Source organism: Drosophila grimshawi, unplaced genomic scaffold (genome assembly GCF_018153295.1).
Source record: "Drosophila grimshawi isolate 15287-2541.00 unplaced genomic scaffold, ASM1815329v1 contig_44, whole genome shotgun sequence".
NCBI classification, from domain to species: Eukaryota; Metazoa; Arthropoda; class Insecta; order Diptera; family Drosophilidae; genus Drosophila; species Drosophila grimshawi.
This window is the reverse complement of record NW_025063240.1, coordinates 2460606-2480405: the sequence shown is the minus strand read 5'-3', so window position 1 is coordinate 2480405 and position 19800 is coordinate 2460606. Positions and strand designations below refer to the sequence as shown.

General features: G+C 37.2%; 1 protein-coding gene across 5 annotated transcripts; it reads left to right on the top strand.

Moving 5' to 3' along the window:
• The first annotated feature begins 100 nt into the window (after positions 1–100).
• LOC6556661 (rho GTPase-activating protein 20) lies at positions 101–18666 on the top strand. Of its 5 annotated transcripts, XM_043215606.1 has the most exons (7): positions 123–1295; positions 10035–10236; positions 10316–10499; positions 11460–11522; positions 11864–12783; positions 15288–15759; positions 17863–18430. In XM_043215606.1, exons 1-7 carry the CDS (start codon positions 847–849, stop codon positions 18330–18332), a joined length of 2760 nt encoding a protein of 919 aa, XP_043071541.1. In that variant the 5' UTR covers positions 123–846; the 3' UTR covers positions 18333–18430. The 5 variants fall into 5 exon arrangements, with proteins under 5 accessions (XP_032597816.1, XP_043071541.1, XP_043071542.1 ...); XM_043215607.1 differs by lacking the exon at positions 15288–15759 and having other exon boundaries at positions 130–1295; positions 17863–18666; XM_032741924.2 differs by lacking the exons at positions 15288–15759; positions 17863–18430 and adding an exon at positions 12990–13055 and having other exon boundaries at positions 131–1295.
• Positions 18667–19800: the final 1134 nt, after the last annotated feature.

Below are 19800 nucleotides of genomic sequence, written 5' to 3'. Positions count from 1 at the left end.
TAGCTGATATATTGTGAGCGGTATGTGCCGCTTCGAGTGATATCGATAATTGTGATAATTTGTGCACATCGCTGGTAGAAAAAAATAACACATCGCTAGTGTATACACAAGTGCTGGAGCTGCAAGTCGTGCGTGCAGAGGTGCAAAAATTTACGTTAAGAGCCACGAAAACTAACCAATTAATTTAATAAAAAAGAATCAACAAGCAGACGCGCTGCTAAACTTAACGTGCATGTGGATGATAGATATATCCTCCGCTCAATATGCTACAATGCGACGCGCTATCCACTATTCAACTGTAAAAAGACGGCAACAGTGAAAAAGAGCGAGAGAAGCAGCGAAGCAAAAGCAAAAAAAAAAAAGTGCATACAGGAGTGGCTGCTGTGTCGGAGCAAGTATAAAACGAAAAAAAAATATTGAAATTGCCAAATCAAAGCAGGCACACACACACACACAGAAACACAAGCGATCTTGTCAAATTCAATTAACATTTGAGAAAACCTAACGAACAAAATAATTACTACGTACGAAGAAAATTTAAACAACGCCCCAAAACAAACACAACAAAAATTAACTACGAGGAGAACAACAACGAAAGTTAAATGCATACAGAAACAACAAGAACAACAACAACAACGCAGTTACATTCCAGTGGAAAGTAGTAGAAGAAGAGGAATATGTTTTTAACCAGCATAAAACAGCATCAAATTCTGAGCGAGCACATTTTTCTGTGAAAAACGAACGCCCAAAAGAAAAGTGTTGCCCACACACACACGCACGCACACATACACGCACGCATACGCATACAGCCAAAAAATCACACACACACATCTATACATAGACAAAATGTCCAGCTGGGCTGAACGCGTTCATCGACGTGCCGCCGATTTGGGCAACGTTGTCACATCCTGCGGCCATCCAGCAACAGCGCCCGCCTATCCCTACCGCCTCGAGAAGGTGAAATTTGGTGTGCCTCTCGAGGAGGTCTGCAAACACAACAACAACATTCCGGGACCGTTGCTCGTGCTGATCCTGAAGCTGAACAAGGAGTCACCGAATCGACGCGATGTTTTTCGTGCACCCGGGCATCAGGGGGCCATGAAGAAACTCATCCATTTCCTGCAGGCGGGCAGATTGGTCAATGTGGACAACTATTCGGTGTTCACCATTGCCAGCGTTCTGAAGAAATTCCTGCGCAAAATACCCAACGGCATCTTTGGACGCATGGGCGAAATGGAACTCTTTGCCATCAACGAGCTGCAGAACGAAGCCGAGCAAACGGACCGTTTACACAGGTGAGTCGAGTCAATTATCATGCATATATATATATATATGTAAATACTACCTATACATATATGAATATGTGTAAACTTATGCATGGAATAGAGCTGTGTGGCGTGACACGACTAGAATTTTTGTTAATCGAAAAAGTGTGAGTCTTAGCTTGTTTGTAATTTTCTCGGCCTTTTTTTTCTTGTTTGATCTCATCTTCATACAAAATAAAGTAATTTAACATGTTAAATTAAGCCTGCGATTAAATAGGAACTTATATCGAGTTCTAGCACGCGCCCATCTCTAGTATCGTCTTTGTACTCATCTCATGTGTATGTGTGTGTGTGTGTGTGTATTGTAACTAGCTTGCGGTAAACTTGCTGAACCGGATCTAGATTTGGTTGCAGCTCAAGAATCTTCGCACACACATACACACATAAAAACAAAATGTACATTTGTATGTATTTAAACATACAAAGCAGTTGTTGGTTGGGTGGAGGGGGAGGAGCTGGGCCCGGTTAAGAGGTCTGCGAATTTAGTTGAAATTAAGTGAAAAGCGCTGACTGAACTGCGACTGTTGTTGTTGTCTTTGCACTTGTTGACACATTTGCTAGATTTTCACAAATTTTCACTTATACGCCAAGCAGCGCTAAGCGACAAAAATGGCCAGACAGTTAGAAAAGGGGCCTGTTGTAAGTACTTCGTTTGCAGCTGTAAATTGAATGTTTTGTTTGCTCATTTGCTTTGCGTTGTGATTCGCTTTGCTTTTGCTTTATTTTTGTTTTTGTTGCTGCAATCGATTTCTAACCAAACTGAATTGGAGCATAAAGCGTGGGCAAACAGACACAGACAGAGAGACCCACGCATACTCAATTAAAATAAAACGAAATTGTTGCACTTTTATACAATTTACAATTGTTTTTGCAATTGCAACAACAACAACAGCAGCAGGCAGCATTGTGGGTGAGAGAAGGTAAAGTTGCCTGTGCGTGAAGTGAAGTGAGCGGCGCCTGCAATTAACCATTCACAATCGCAATCGATATTATCTTGCGTTGTTTTTTTTTTTTCTTTCTTTATCGGCGCTGCTGCAATGGCCTTGCCAACTTAATTGTTGCTGTTAAATTGGCATTTGACAGCTGTTTGATTGCAGTCGCTTTATATTTGTCTAAATGTTCAGCGCTGACTACAACAAATCTCATTTTGTTGTTAATACACTCTTCTTCTGTGCACACTTTGATAAATGTGAATGTGGATGCGGCAACTGCGTCAGCAGCAGCAACGCTGTTACATTGATGCTAATGTGCGTGTAAACAAATAACGTCAGCAATAAAACATACATCTCAAATTGGCCAGCGATACATGCGTAAATTTCGACCGCCAAAATTTTCCATTTTCCAGCTCAGCAGTCCAGCAGCCAAGCAGTCAATTCAAACGTAAATCTCAATTTGGTTACTGTAAACTTAGCGCCCGATGCCAGCAATAACAGCAATACAATTATATACACATTTATTGCTGTAATTGTTGGTGCTGTGGCTGCTCTGTTACCTTTCTTTTGTTTATTTACATTTTAGGGCAGGCGCTGGCAACAACAACCGCAACAACTTCTACAAACACACACATTAAGCAATCGCATTCAGATTTAAACAAATGCGCGAAAATAGCTGCTGAAACTTTTATAAATAGATGCGGAGACGCGCGTTTGAATCTTTGTATCAATTAACGTAAACCTAAAGCAAATAGCAGCCCAACAGGTCTCCTTCTCCCCGCCCTCCAACAACAACTACTTTTGCCACCCACTTCCATCAATTGGCACATAATTTGTTGTTGTTGTTAAGCATTATTATTATTATTGCGGCAGACGATGGACGACGTCATTGTTGCACGTTTTTGCAATAGACCAAAATATAAAACGCTATTTATACATGTGTGTATACTATATATATTTATATATATATATATATGTATATCTGCCATAGACGACCATGTGTTTGTATTATTTGTGTAGTTTTGCTTGCCAAATTACATGCTAGAAAAACACAACTCTGACGTCGTTGTTACCTCTGAAAGTGTGAATGCAGGTGTTTGTTTGTTTGTTTGTATGTTTCTTTGTTTGTGTGTGTGCGCATGTCTAATATATTTATGGGAATGAGCTTATTCTCTCTTCTCTCTAAATTGAGTAGCGTTTCCTGTGGCTCCAACTTGTTGCCTGGCCAAAGCTTTTGTTGGCCTGCCTTTCTAAGCTTTTCGCTTTTTTGTCGGACGCCTGTTGCTTTATGCAGTGCAGAAGAGCTTATTAAGTTTGTTAGGCGAATTGCCTTGAAGAGCTCAATAAATGTTTTCTTTTTGCAGCACAGATTTAAACAGGTTATTACAATATTTGTTTGTGGGATTTTAATTAGCTAATTGCGGCGCATGGCTAATTTTATATACTCATATATTGAGTCCATTGTCTCGCTTATTTATATTTGGTCGTTTCAAAGATTTATATTCATCCATGTCCCTTTCGGGCTTAGACCTTTTCATATGCCAGCTGCCAGCCTGTCACATGCCGTTTACATTTGCCAAGTTAATAGGATATTTGCACAATTGCCTGGACTGGCCTGGTCTGCTCTGACGACTGCCTGGGACAATAGGCAGAGTAGGCAGAGAGGCAGACGGGCGACGATGTCGTCTACCGCTTGCGAATATCAATAAGTGCAAAAAGAAATGCAAAAATTGCCCGCTTTTGCTGTAGTTGTTGTTGTCTAGACAGGCGAAATGGCAACTGAACAGACGGACAGAGACTGCTGCCAGAAGAAGTATTGAGTAAAAGGGGCAGGCAGGGACGCAGATAGGGAAACAGTTTATAACAAAAGCCGCATTGTCCAATGCATTAACAAGAGACGACATCGACATCGACGTCTTGGATGGCTGTCTGTATGTCTGTCTTTCTGTTTGGGTCTATTGCAATATCGACTGATGTTCACTTCCTGATTATTACATTATGTAGTCCGTGACTGACTGCAGAGAGAATCGTTTTGTTTTGTTCGATTCGATTTTGTTGTCGTTTCTTCTCGTTCTCTGTGCTGAAATCGTTGTCATGGTTGTTTTCTTAAAGGGCTTCGCAAAACGCAGCAACAAATTACTGAATAAAATTAAATAAAATAAAAATACAAAAAAAAAAACAAAAAAAAATAAAAATTGCTACATCAGAGTTTTTACTGGCCACGATGCATAAATAAACTTAAACTGCCGCCATAGTCAGTCAGTCAGTCAGTCAGTCACACACAATATAAACAACATACAATGCCCAAACAAAACCAATAAAAGTAAAATAAGCGAGTGTACAATATAAATATACATTCATATATAACGCATATAAACACACCACAGTGTGTGCCACAGTACAAAATGTGCGTCAGTAGATCTTCAACGGGTGAGTCTCGGCCCTGCTTCTGTTGCTGTATCTGTATCTTATTCATATTCTTTTTCTTACACTTGCACTTACATTCATATTCATATTCTTTATCTGTCTCTGTCTCTATTCGTGCCTCCATTTCCCCATCGCCGTCTCTCTTTCGCACGGTGTCTGGGACGACGACGCTTACAGTGATTGCCCTGAACGCTGAACTTCTGGCATAGTCAGCCGTCGCAGTCATAACTAAACCATATGCCGGATAAGCACTGTACAACAGCAGATATAAACCTTTTGACCCTGCATATCAGGCACAGTTCACACAAGATCACATTGTCTGAAAATAGATATACTGCAAATTAAAACTATTATGCATTTTCTAAGTGCAGAATGTGATTATTGTTCAGCTAAATGCCATTTAAAATTTTTAATTATTAAGTGAATAATGCTTAACGAACTTATAAGGAATACTTATAATTTGTTGCATAGTGTCAACTTGGCAATGTCATTTTCTATACCCTGCAAGTAGAATGGTTTTAATGGTTTAATGTTTATTTGCTTATTCATTTATTGTAAACATTTTTCCCTGGAGCTAAGGAAATTGGATAGCATTAAATTTAATTATTGATATTATTGATCATATGAAGTTTTGCATGTTATCTTTTAATACTCAATTCAATATTAAAAGATTGAGCCGTATTTAAGCGAGACTGGTGTTGAGTACAGGGTATCTGCAAGTCAAGTAGTGTTCAGCAACACACAATTTTTTCTTATGGCATGATCATCGTAGTATCGTGATGTCTGCACTTACTACATAAGTACATAAATACATATACATATGCATATACATATTTTTTTGTATTTGTATGTTGAAACTGCTTTTTATTAGCGTTGCTTTGCGTTTGCTGTTTCACTTGGCTCATTATTATGACGTATTGTCTTCTTAATATTTATTTTTTGTTTTTGTTTGGTGTGCCGTCAACAACAACAACAACAGAAACAACTATAAAGCAACTTAGGCTGTGGCTGATTCGTGGTTCGCGTTTCGCATCTGTTTGAATCTCTCATTTTTGCTAAATTAACACAAAGGCTTTTGGGGCGTGGAGCTGCGAAGCCGCACTGATGAATATTGATGCAGCTGCAGCTGTTGCTCTGGCTGTGGCTGTGTCTGTGGCGCTGATGTCTAAAGATATGCTGAACGATATGGCCACATATTTATAGTGACCACTGCTTAGTAGGCACAAACTGAGTGGCAAGATAAGACACCACCAAGTTGCATTACGATTCTCTTATATCCTATATAGACGTCAATATCCAATATTATGGTTTCGCCTTCCTTTGTTCTATTTATGTGCGTTGGCTGTGACTCAATTGATTTCTCTATAAACAAATATAAAATCATATCAAGATTTGAAAGAATACGCTAGAATGCATATTACAACATTATATGTCACAATGAATTATGTTTGATAATGTGTACAGTTTATGACATGCATTAATTTAGTATTAAAAAATGTGATTAAACCACTTGAATGCTTCCGATTTCCACAATCTGTCATTTTAAATATACTTTTCCGACGCTTTCTGCTTTCCACACTTGTAACACTTATCAGCCGGCAAAGCTCGCATCTGAAATCTTTCAAGTGGCACAAGAGTTGTGGGAATATGAAAACTGGTTTCTCTGTAGGGCACAAACTACGTAACAATGCATATATAATACAAACAAACCTCATCTGTGATAAATACAGAGAAAGAAATAAATACAGCAAAAAAAAAAACAGTTACAACAACATTAAAAAGGCAAATCAAATGCGGCACTTTAAAAGGCACTCGAGAGAGAAAGAGAGAGAGAGAGGGAGAGATGAAAAAGCATTGTAGTCAACGGCTTCGGCTGACATTTTTCATTTTATGAATGAAAAAAAAACAAACACAATAATAATAATAATAAATGAATCATCTATAATGTGTGTGACGCAGCGTCAAGACGGCCTTAACAGTAGCGAACAAAATAAATACAAACACACACACTGACACACGCACAACAAATACGCACAGATACGCATTAAAAATGCGAACATCTATTTAGCATCCGATTCACAGAAATGCTTTTTAATATAGCCGGTTTCTTGAGTATTATGTAAATATCAAACGGCGGCTGGCAACACGGCGCATGCGTAACGCGTCTCGTCGTACGATTATGTAAGGAGAGGCAGCTGTTGTGCGGTGTGTTGTGTTGTGCTGTGCGCCCAAATGCGAGTCGGGTGTCTAATGCATCCCATTAATAATACACATAAAATCATGTGTGCATAAAGTCCAAATTGAAAACGAAAAACGCTACCAAGACGAAGTTGAAATACTCTGTAGAAAAATTAAAGCTAGCATTTTTAAATAATATAAAATTTGCCGAGACGAAGTTTAAATACTCTATAGAGAAGTTGAAGCAAACATTTTTAAATAACAAAAAATATATAGAGTCACAGCTGAAATACTCTGTAGAAAAGTTAAAGCTACAATTCGTACATAATATAGCCGCTGATAATAGCAATCATTTGAAATACTTGCATAATCAAAAATATATCGAAACGAAAAGTAAATAATATTACTGATGATAATAATATGCGTAATCTGTAAAGTTAACACAAATATTTTTACGTAATTTAACAATCATTTGAAATAAGTGATCACGCTTAAATCAATTATTCCCTAGACTCAAATAATTAAACAGCTGTTTAGTACTCAATTATTTAACTGCAGTTTCACTGTTTTTATATATTTTTTTTATTGACTTTCACGCATCTGTGTAAAAATTGTTTTGAAAGCACATTAAAGTTCGAAATTTGCTTTCTGGCTGTCTCAGTCGAAATGCAACTATTAAAACTACTACGTAGTTGGGATACGTCATGGCTGTCCAATTCGAAACTATAACGTAATAGAATCACGTTGAATAACGTCGTTTTAATACGCATTAAAGTTCGAAATCTGCTTATTTGGCTTTCCCATTCTAGGTATATCTATTAAAAATATCACGTAGTAGAATCACTTTGAATAACGTAGTTGGAATACGTCACTAAATAATCGTAGCAACTCACATTAATCATCCATTAGGGATTTTTATACGAAACCTAAAACTGTTGTGCGGCATTTTGATTTTCGCTTATCGCGATATCGAACGACGACGTAAACACTTGTTTCGATGTAGCAATCGTTCAATGGTTTTTATTTTTATTGTTATTGGGTTTTCGTAATTAATGCAATTAGGAAACGATTTGTATGTATTCCATTTATGTGGCTGTCACTGAGAAACATAACAGCAAAAAATAATAAATAGTAAACAAAATTAAAGCAAATGCTATACACTATAACATATTAATCATAATTGTTGATCGCCGCTATCAGTATTATTTAGTTTATATTTAGTTTTGTTTTTTTTATGGGTTCGATTTCGAGTTCGAGGAATCTTCATTATCAAAGTCCTACCCGTAAAGAAGTTTGCTTAAACTATAGAAGGCAAGGCCTCATAATTATGATAAGATTAGACCATATTGAAATTCATATTACAGCGGCACATTTTTATTTTTTTCGGGTCATTGATATCGTTGGGGGCCAGAGCTGAAAAGTTCAACCCATAGGCTAGGCGGGCATTGCTCGGGGTGCGCTCTATGTATCTCTATATGTGCTTGGTTTTGCGATTTGCACAAATATATATATATATATACATACATGAGGAAATAGGTGAACTCGCCGATAGTTAAGAGATGAAGTAACTTAATAAAGCCTTGTCATAAGATAGAGCACTATGCTGCTTAAAAACATTATCTAACTGTCGATAAAAACTGCGATATAATTTCAAGAAAAACTGTGTGCTAAGGTAACAAAAACCACAAACTGATTTTGGTCAAGTATAAAAAAGAATTCAACTAGAAAACACATTTCTAGCAAGTGCCGAATTTTTATCTCTTTGCTTTAGCAACTTTTTTTTTTTTAATTGTCAATTTAATATTAATTTTTTAATTAATATATATATATATTTTTTTAATTTTGACTGATACAAACAGTGCTGAAGTAAAATTTAATTTAATTCAAATAATAACATAATAATAGAAATCATTATTATTATTAAAATAGGTAAAGCTCTAGTCTAGATTAGATTATATATATATTTACATATTAAATTGGTTTAAATAAATATGTAATTTGCTTGGCTTGGAAAAGTACCAGTGTTTATTTGATTCATTTTCTGATGATCCTATCAAATAGTCATTTGACACTTTAAATAAACTTATCACTTATTCTATTTATTCTTGCAATCATTTGTTTTTGCTATAGATTAATGACTATTCAATACGTGTAGCTAAAGTGTAGATTTTGTCTAAGGGACTGTGATGATTTAATATCATTTTCCACTTTTATCATTTATATATTTCGCTTAACAAGTTCTTTTTGTTTAATTTCAAACTGAGTCTCACTACCAACAATTGATACCACTTTTTTTTGTTATCACCAGCGATTTTATATTTTCGTTTATCTGTCATTTCTAACTGCATTTGAGGCACGCTATTATAATTATTATTATCAATGCATTTAACACCTTAACAGGTGCTGTGCTGCTTTGTGATACGAAATTGAGTTCGTCTTTGTCGTCGCATGTCTTCGCTCGACTGTCTGCCACAATTTACAGCAACAGCTTAATAGAGGGGCAAACTCTATTCCGACTTATATACAATATAATATAGTATAATTCATTGTCAAGCGACGCTTATGGCCAGAGTGTGTTGTTGTTGTTGCTGTTGTTGCTGTTGTTGTTGGTTGAATCTTCAAGTTTTCACTTTTTATTTTATGGGAGCCGCAGATGCGAAGAGCAAAGAGCTTTAATTGATTGGCTAGCTGCGATAGTTGCTTAGTTCGCTTCGCTGGTCGCTAGTCTCGAGTCTCCAGTCTTGTTGTGTAACGAGAAAATGTTTAGAGAGAGAGAGGGAGAGACAGACAGACAGACTGAAAGAGAGACCAGTTTAGAGGTTTGTTAGTTTGCCAGGTTTTCCAAGCAGCGCATGCCAAAATGAAAGTGTGAACAATTCAAGCAGCTGCCTTTTGCCTCTTGCCTCTTGCTCCTCCTCCCTCTCTCTCTCTCTCTCACTCACTCTATTGCTCTTGCCTTAGCTCTACCTTCAGCTGCCCCTGGCTGTCTTTGATGGCCCTGGCTAGACAATGAGTCAGTGCACTTTGCAATAAATATAATGTATAAACACATGAGTAACAATTGTTGTGCCCACAAACCTAACTCTTCACATAGATAACACACGATCTTTACACGGCTTGCTACTGTCTTGACTAATGTGCGTGCCTCTTTCTCTTTGCCTCTCCCTTGCAGATTGTTTGCATCACTGCCCAAGTATACGCAACATCTTTTAGTTTTACTCTTTGGCACATTCCGCGTTATCGCCAGCAATGCGGCCCACGCATCCACAGGCATGACCAGCGAGGCTCTGGGCGTTTCTGTAGCGCCCAGTTTCTTTCAATCCTGCGTCAGCGATGGCAAAACAGCTCGCATGGAGGATGTGCTCAAATTTAAGGTGAGTCCTTTGCCCAACTTATAATTGCTATCTGGACATTAAGAATCCCTCTCTCTCTCTCTCTCTCTCTCAATTGCAGGTGTCCACTAAGATCATGCAGCACATAATCGATAAGTTTGCCACACATGACATCTTTGGGCGCGACAACTATGAATACTATGCCCGCGTCACGGGACGCATCCTCAAGGTGCAGGACGAATGGATTTGCAGTTTTCAATATCCGCCGCCGCCGCGCGGCAAGTTGGCGCAACAAAAATACGCATGTGAGTCCAGACGGCTAATAAAGTGGCTGATATGGGATGAATGAATCATGCATCATTTTGCAAAATTTTTGCTTGATTATACTTTTACTTGCAATAATGCTTTGTTAGCTCAGGAATAACGAAGTTCTACGAAAAGATAAGAATCACGTGGCTACAGTTTTTTGACGTATGCATTTTTTGAGGTCTTTTGGATAAGAGCATTGAAATATTTGGAAAATATATACCTTATATTTTAGATTAGATTTTTTTTTGGATTTGAATATGGAAACTTTTAGAATATGCATTAAAATATATCAATTGAAAATGTAGTAAAAATTAAAACGAACTTAAAGAAATAATTTGAAATCGATTCATTAAGTTAAATGAAGCAATTAAAAATATATTATATATATATATCAAGTCATTATCCAGTTTTCATACTCAGCAATGCATATAAATAATTTTTAGAGTAATTGGAATAATTTAAACTGAATATGGAATTTATGTCGATAGACCTGTTTCTGGCACGCAGCTAACAATTATATTGTATGTCAACTCATACAACAACTATTCATTTATCATACACTTCAAATTCAATTAAAGCATAATTGAATTTTTACAATGATAAGACAAAGTTTATTTCAGCTTTATTTTGGTAATATTTTATATCAGAAGTAATTACAACAAAGCGACAGATAGATAGAAATGCCAGCAATTTTAATTGCCTAGGAATTAATTTCTTTGAATTAAAAATTTATATATTTTTACTTGGCACAAAAACCTGAGCAATTTGTATATATCATTTCAAAATATATTGTATAGATGTTAATTACTATATATATATATTTTTAAAAATATAATCAAATGTTTAAGCAAAGCTTTCATGCCATAAAATACGTATTTTCACCTATAGCAAATGACTAATTCAACTATTTCTCTGCAGTGCAACATTCTTTGGAGGCCGAAAAGACCTGGTTGCAGTGCAACATTCTTTGGAGGCCGAAAAGACCTGGTTGCAGTGCCAATGCGAGCGTTGGGGCTTACGTGAGTACCGAAACTATCTCTATTTGCTCTTAAGAACTATCTATCTATAAGCTACACTATTCTATATGTATGTGGGGTAATGTTTATGTGCCTAGCTCTTAAGTCCATCGCTTGGGCAATTTGTTTGGGTTTCTATGCTTTTGGGCTTAACACAATTTCTACTACACGCTCTCACTTCTCTCTGTCTTTATCTCTCTCTCTAACTTTGCACTCTGGTTTAGCCACTTTGGCGCTTTGACTCAAATCACAAAAAATATCTCTGTCTTCATATTTATGTCTATTTCATTGCTCATACAAAACCTATTCCTAAAACATAAACGTCGTCGTGTTGTTGAATGCAGTGGCCCAGGAGGAATCTCGCTCGACGCCCGCTTTGCTGACCAGCTCCAGTTCGGCGCTGGAGAACAGCGTGCTGTCGCTGGGCGTATCGCCGGAGCACTCCTTCATCGAGAGCTGTGCCCGTCTCTCTGTTTCGCTGGAGGGACCCGGCATCTTTGCCATGACCAGCTCACCGCTGCCAGCCAAGCGCAATGGCAGTGGCAATGGTAATGGCAATGGCACCGACTATGACTACGATGACTATGCGGACGATGATGAGGATAATGATGAGCTGGCTCATGACTTTGCCGCCGATCTAGAGCTGAGCAGCATTGCGCCAGCAACGCCAGCACATCAGCAGCAACAGCAGCAGCTGCAACAATTGCGTGGCTTGCAGCGCTATAGGCAGCGACATCAGCATCAACAGCAACAACAGTTCTCGGGCACAACACACAACTCACAGGAGGACGACGAGGATGAGGACGATGATGAGGATGATGAGCTGACCACAGTGAAGCGTCGCTATCGACAAAACAAAAAGAAACCGCTGTCCAGTGGTCATCATCAGCGACGCTTGCGCACCGGCACCAAAAGTCTCGATGGCGGCGGCGAGCAGCGACGTGGCAGCAACACAACAGCCACACTTGCTGCGGACACAGCAGCAACAACTGCAGCAGCAGCAGCAACAGCTGCGGCAACAGGCAGCAGCAATGGCGGCAAGCTGAAGCAGCAGCATCGCACCTGCAGTCGTTGCAATCGCGGCATACGCCACAGCAGCTCGTGCAGCTCGAATTCGGGCGGTGCCGTTGGCTCCAATGGGGGCGGCGTCGGCGGCGTTGGCAGTGGTAACAATGGAGCCAACTCAGGAGGCATGACCATGGAGGAGCTGCGGGCCGTCAATCGCTATGCGGAGAGCACCAAGAGTCTCTCGTATTTGCCACAGGTGAGGCATAAGTTCTGGCCTGGCTCTAGAATATCCGTTTAAAAAGGCAGAGAACGTCCACCAGTCCACCACATCCCACCCCGACTCCTACTCAGTCCCCTCCCCTCCCCTCCCCTTCCCAAAATTTGCCTCAAAACCTCTTTTTGACCCCGTCTCCAGCATTTAGCCAACTTGCTCGAATTTTAAGTTCTGTATTCTTTTTGCAGGTTTGAGCAAGCAAACTGCAAATAATTGTGAATTATTTAATAGTTTTTAAGATTTTTCTTGATTTGATGAACTTTATACTTTTGATTTGTATTATTATTATGATTATTATTATTATTATTTTCTCTGTAACTTTTAATATTTAACGCTGTGCATTTGTTCTTTATTTTCTGATTATCATTTTGTTCAATTACATTTATTTTTTCGTTCATGTTTTTTTCTTTCTTAATTATATAAAATAATCTCGTTTTGGACCGCAGCTCTCCTTCCTGACACGCTGTATCCCCTCTCTCACTATCCTACTCACTCACTGACTGAATATTTTATTTAGTTTTTTTTTTTTGGTTTAATCTAAAACGAATTTTTCTTTGATTTATAAAATTGTTAAACGTTTGCGCCTCCTTCTCTAGTTTTGTATCTTTTTCTATACTATTTAAATATATATATATATGAATATATCTAACTAAAGCTGCGCCTGCAACAACAACAACAACAACTACTACTCACACCCATATAAAAATACACACATAAAACAACAACATATACATTTAAGCGTAATTCTAAGCGTATCTGGCACTAAAACTCCCAGACTAAAACTCAAAAAAGTACAAAAAAAAAAACAATACACACAACTGTACAAAAAATGAACATATACACGCAACAAAAACAACAACAACAACACATGTTTTTTGTTTATTTTGTTTGTTTTTCACTGATTTATAATTATAGTTTTGTTTTTTGTATGTAATAACTTTAAATATGTATCCTTAACATTTATTGCTACTTTGAAGGGAAAGAAATACGAAAAACAACAAAGATTCATTCCATTCAATATACATAAACAGAATTGTGCTCAATTTTGTTTTACTTTCTTATTTAATAATAATAATATAAAAAAAAAGACAAGTGTTCTAAAACAAACGAAATGCGTATATAATTTATTACTTCAAAAACACCATTTCAAATGTCGTGCGAGAAATTGTAAATATTTATTTTTAAGTTGAGCATAGAGCAAAGATTCAACCAGGAAACAGAATGTTGCATTTATCATTATTCAACAATACGCATTAAGCACAAAGAATTCAAAGTTAATTACGGCAAACAATTGCAAAATCAATCGCACTTTTTTTAAATTTAATATCTTATCTTTTGTATACCTTTTTTTATTTATCATTTAAAAGTACAACAAAAAAAAAACTGAAATACAAAACACACAAACTGCACAAATAAATTTGTTTTAGTCATTTAGTTAATAGCTTAAGCTATGTTTAAGCCACGATATTGTTGTATTCCTATTGTTCATTGTTAATTGTTAGTTGTTAATTTGTAGTTTTGTTTGTTGTCTTGTCGTAGCCTGAATTAACCACAACTCTTTTTTGTAGCTTGTACTCGTATCTATTGTCTCTGTCTTGTTTTATGTCTTTTGATTTTGTAGTTTGCAATACAAATAACCCGACAACTAAACTTAAATTCGCACACACACACCCTCCCAACACACACCCCCAACACACACACACACACCCACATACACACTCACGCGGAAGCGTGGCAATTCCATTGTTTTCCTTTTGTGTTTTATGTTTTATAAAATACTTATGCTAAAGAATTACCAAACGCTTATCGCAAATTGTTATTCAACTTCAATTTTGCTTGGAAAGTTTTCTGCGCTTACATTTTGATTTGTTTATAACAATAGGGGTATTCACAGTTGGATAATCATTCGTTTGACATGACGCTGTGTTGAGCTTCTTTCAAAATACATTTGAATCGGCACGTTTATCAATTAGATAGTCAAATTATTTATGAAAAATATTTAAATTTCTTTTCACATTTAATCTACGAATACCATTTCTATTTGTTATATTCATCAATTCTACTTTTTGTACTAAACTTTTTTCCGCTGCGCTACGCCTTGCAATATATGTAAATAATTTTATCTAATTTGTATTGTTAACAAGTTTTTTTTTTTGAATTATTTCAATTTTCGTTTGTAATTTATAATTTTTCAAATATTTATTTTATTTAATAAATCTGGAAATGTTTTGAACAACTTTTAAATTAAGCAAAACAAATTTAAAATTGAGCTTTAGAAAATTACCAAAAACAAAAACTGTAAATTGTCAAAACTCTAATGCGAAATTTTTGAATCCCCGTTTTCCCCAAAAAAAACAAACAAAAAAAAAACAAAACTACACATCACAACAACAACAACAACAATGACGACACATGACAACAATAAAAACAACAAAACAAAAATCCATGCAAAAAAAATCCAAATATAAATCACACCAATGTGTTAGGTCCATGAACGCCAAACCGCACGCATGCGCACCCGCTCCGAGTGGTTCCTGGGGCCACGGGACGCGGTCGTCTCGCTGCAGCTGCCGGCGGATACGTGCAGCAACTGCTGCTTGGCAGCGGCCGCTGCTGCCGCCGCTGGCTACTTGGGTGGCGGCAGCACACGCGACATGCGGCAAACTGTTGCCGGCGTCGGTGGAGCTGCTGAAATCGATGCGGAGCGTAGCCAGGCGGCGCTGCTCTATCACTTCTATCGCCGGCAGCAGCGGGAACGTGAACTGGAGCGGGAACAGCATTTGGACGACATGATGGACACCGAGGACAGCTACAGCTCTAGTCGTCAGCAGCAACAGCAACAGCAGCAGCATCAACAACATCAACAACAACAACAGAAGCAACACATACATTCCAAGGGTCTGCTGAGGCCGCCGCAGCAACATCAACAACGTCGCCTGCTGCTGGACTCCAATTCGGGTAGTTATAAAGCGGCAGCAGCACTAACCAACAATCACCAACAACAACGACAAAAACAACAACAGCAACATAAACAAGACACCGCACACGCTGACGCGCTAAAGCCTTACAAAAGAAGCAACATGTTGCAGCCGCAACAGCTACAGCATGCACAAAGCTTCTATCTACACGAAACGCTCAATAATTCATGCTACTATTCCACACAAAATCTGTCCGCAGCTGCAGCTGCTGCTGCTACTGCTACTGCTGTTGGTGTTAGTGTTGTTGTTGAGCGAGTTGGCAACAGCAGCAGTAACAAAAGCAACAACAACATTGGCATTGACAGCGAGTGCGATTCGCTCGATGGCTGCGTGTTGCACACGCTGCAGGCTCACGAGCTGCAGCAGCACGTGCAGCCGGCCTCTGTGCGTTTGCGCCATTCCACGCCACTCATGCAGCATCGACAGCTTCAACAGCAGCAACAGCAGCAGCAGCTTCGCCCACGTCTGGACAGCAATGCATCTGCCGCATCGCTTTACCAGTCGTTTGGGACGCAGCGCGGCAACAGAAACAACAACAATCGCAACAACAATAACAGTAACAACAACAACAACAATAGTAGCTTTAACATTAGCAGAAACAGCAACAACAACAACAACCTTGTCACGATCATTTTTAATGTTTTGGATTTTCTGTTTTAAAAATCATTTTATGTTTTATTGTCATGCTTATCATGTGTTAAATCATAACATAACCCTAAGAAAAACAACCAACAAAAAACCAACCAAGTGGCATGTCCTGTGTTGTAACTTCCACATACCGTTAACATCATTTGCAACCCTGTTGCAAGCAATATTATTAATAAGATATTGGGATGTGTTCAATGACCTCTGAACCGTGTACAAATGTTCGTTTTTCCTCCTTTTGCCCCATCATCAACATGAATTTTGTTAAACATTAATAATTTGCAGTTTGTGCTTATCATGCATCAATTAATTGTATAATAATTTTAACATTATTAAAAATCATTTATCAAATCGCCTGTTTTCTGTTTATTTAACTCATTCATTCCAAGTTTTATTTTTTTGCGAATGACAATTATATTTTTAATCGCCTAATTATTTTAATTTACTTATTTAACTGCAGATACAGATAGTTGCCGAACATTATTTCTTGTAACAAGAATAATTTATGATCTACGAATTTTCAAAGCGGTCTACTCTGAGTGTTTTCTAAGCGTTTCCCTAAAAACGTTAACATATCAGAGGTGTCCAAAATTCTAAAAGTAAAAATATTCGAATTATTTGAAGTTCAATTAAATCAACAAATTCGTGGAGCAACCAAAAAATAATCAAATAATCTGTTTGTTTTGCATTTTAAAGAACTTTTGCGTTTGCCAACACTCGAAATTTATATTGTAATTTTGAGAACTACTTTTAGTTATATAAATATTAATGGAGTAATTATTTATTTATGATTATTTTATATAATTATAATGTTTTATGTATGTGTGTACAGCAATCGTGCGCTAAAGCCCAAAAAAGGAAATATTTAAAAAATATTTCAGCATTTATTTCGTAATTATTTTATTGCTTTTTATGTGTAAACAATTTCAATAAATACTATTTGCATTTATTTATCAAATTTGTGTTAATACAAATGTAAGAGCTTCTGTTTGTTTCTTATTTTTGTGTATGACATTAGAAAACTTATACAAACACACACACACTTTACACACTCACACACTTTACACACACACACACTCGCAGACACATTTTTGTTTTATATATTTCTTGTACTTGTTGTTGTTTTATTTTATGTGTACTAACTAATCGAAAAAACAACCCACTCTGTGATTTAATGTTGCTTTAACGTATTTGTTTTTGAGTTGTTTTTGTCTGCAAGCAAAAAGCGCAACACGCCTACAGCAGCAACTACAACATGAACAAAATCAGCAGAACCAACAACCAAACCAAGCCATCCAAATTACAAACATAAATGTTGCAGCAGAGTCCCTCCCACTTAAACTCAAAAACAAATTATATTTTTTTCGTTTCTCTTCTCTTCTTCTCTCTCCCCCACGCCACCATCCAATGTGTATATATAAATATATATATATATTAGTTGGCAACATCCGTTTAAGTAACAGCGCCGAGTCCATACAATATGCCACACGTCGCCCCAACATCATCAGCAATCCCAACACCAGCAGCAATCCAAACAGCAGCAACAACAACAACAACACACGCCGCCTGCTCATCAATGTGCCACGCCAATATCCGTTGCGCTCCTCGCTGCGTCGCCATAAGGAGAAACAGATCGGCGGCAGTCAGAGCAACAGCAGCAACAGCATCAGTAACGAGCAGTTGACTAGCAATCCGACAACGGCAGCAACAGTTGCTGCTGGTGGCGCCACACCGCTGAACAAGCCGCTGTTGCTGGTGGGTCTGTTGCCGGGTGCGGAGCAGCCGCCATCTGTGCGCAATTCCATTGCGGACTGCGGCAGTCTTGACTATGACAGCATGGACACCATGGAGCACCAGCTGAGCGTGGAGTGCAGCACATCGTTGAGCTTCAAGGCGCCGCGGCTGTAACAGCAGCAGCAGCAGCCGCAGGAGGCAAGCGATGCAGGCTCAGGCAACATTTCAACAACAACAGATATACATACATAATTAAGTAATTATTAAATTGACTAGAGTTTAAATGAATTTTTACCAGCGGGCTAAACACCTTTATAAGCCCCCAACCGTTACACACAAACACACACACACATACACACATCTATATATGTATTTCTATTTATGTGTATAGCAAGAAAAGGCTGATTTTCTTTAGTTAATAACGATACAAATTAACGGATATTGCAACAAATTGCCAAATTTTATTTGAGTAAACTAAAGAAAACACAAAATGCAAAAAAAAAAAAAATTGTATAAAATGAAATTCAATGCATTACTTTTTTGTAAACTTGTTCGAATTTTCGTTTTCAATTTTTAGCAAAGAATCTCTTTTTATAGTTAAACAGACAAAAACAAAAAACAAAAGAATTAACTAAAATTTAAAGCACTTGTAAACATTGTCAACAGAAATCTTAGGCTTTATGCATTTCTTTTTGAAACTTTTGACCTGAGCATTAACTGAAACTGAATGAGAACAAAACAAAAACAACGACACAGATCAAACTAAACAGTTGCATTATGTACACAAATACTATATGTATATTCATAGATTTCCAAGTTGTCAAGCTACTTTAAAAAAGAAAAAGCAAAGACTCGCCCTGCAATCAAAATGAAGAGATATAAACGGAACTCAAACTCAATATTTTTACTACACATAAATAATAGTACAAAAACAATGTCGAAAAGATAAAAAAAATTGAATATACAAAATTTAAATTCACACAATACTTATAAAAACCCATGTATATAGAATTATATAGCATTTAAGTAATAGTTTCTTGTTTCAAGAAACTCCAAGCGAAGTTGTAATATATTTATAGCTAATGTCTGTGTGTCCAAAAGATATATGTTATATATATATATTATATTTGTATATGTGAGTCTAGGTTCTGACGTTTCTAAAGTTAGCAAAAGCTTACTGTGCAGTTAAGATAGTATTTTGTTTAATTTTTTGTGAAATATGTTTTAGTATTTATTGCTTAACGTCTGGCTTCGAACTTAAAACTATACGTTTGTGTAGTAGTTTTAATCTCGCCAATGATAGGTTGTTTCTTTTACTCTAAATGTTTAGATATTATATGATCTTAGATTAGAGAATTGTTGATCACCAAGTTACTTTTTACGTAGTTGCGTATTTTCGCATTTGTTTCGAGTACCGATTGACGCTGCCTATTCTCCAATATCTTTCGTAACATTCCTTACCAAGGATAAGATAAGAATCACATTTTTTTCACAGTATTCCATATACTGAATCAAATTTAACCGTGTCAAATCGATATGAACACAATGATCCTTTCCTATTAAAATAACATATTTCCCATCTAGCCTAGAAACTTGGTTGTGATCGAAATGATTTTATCCTCTACAAAATTAACGTTGACCT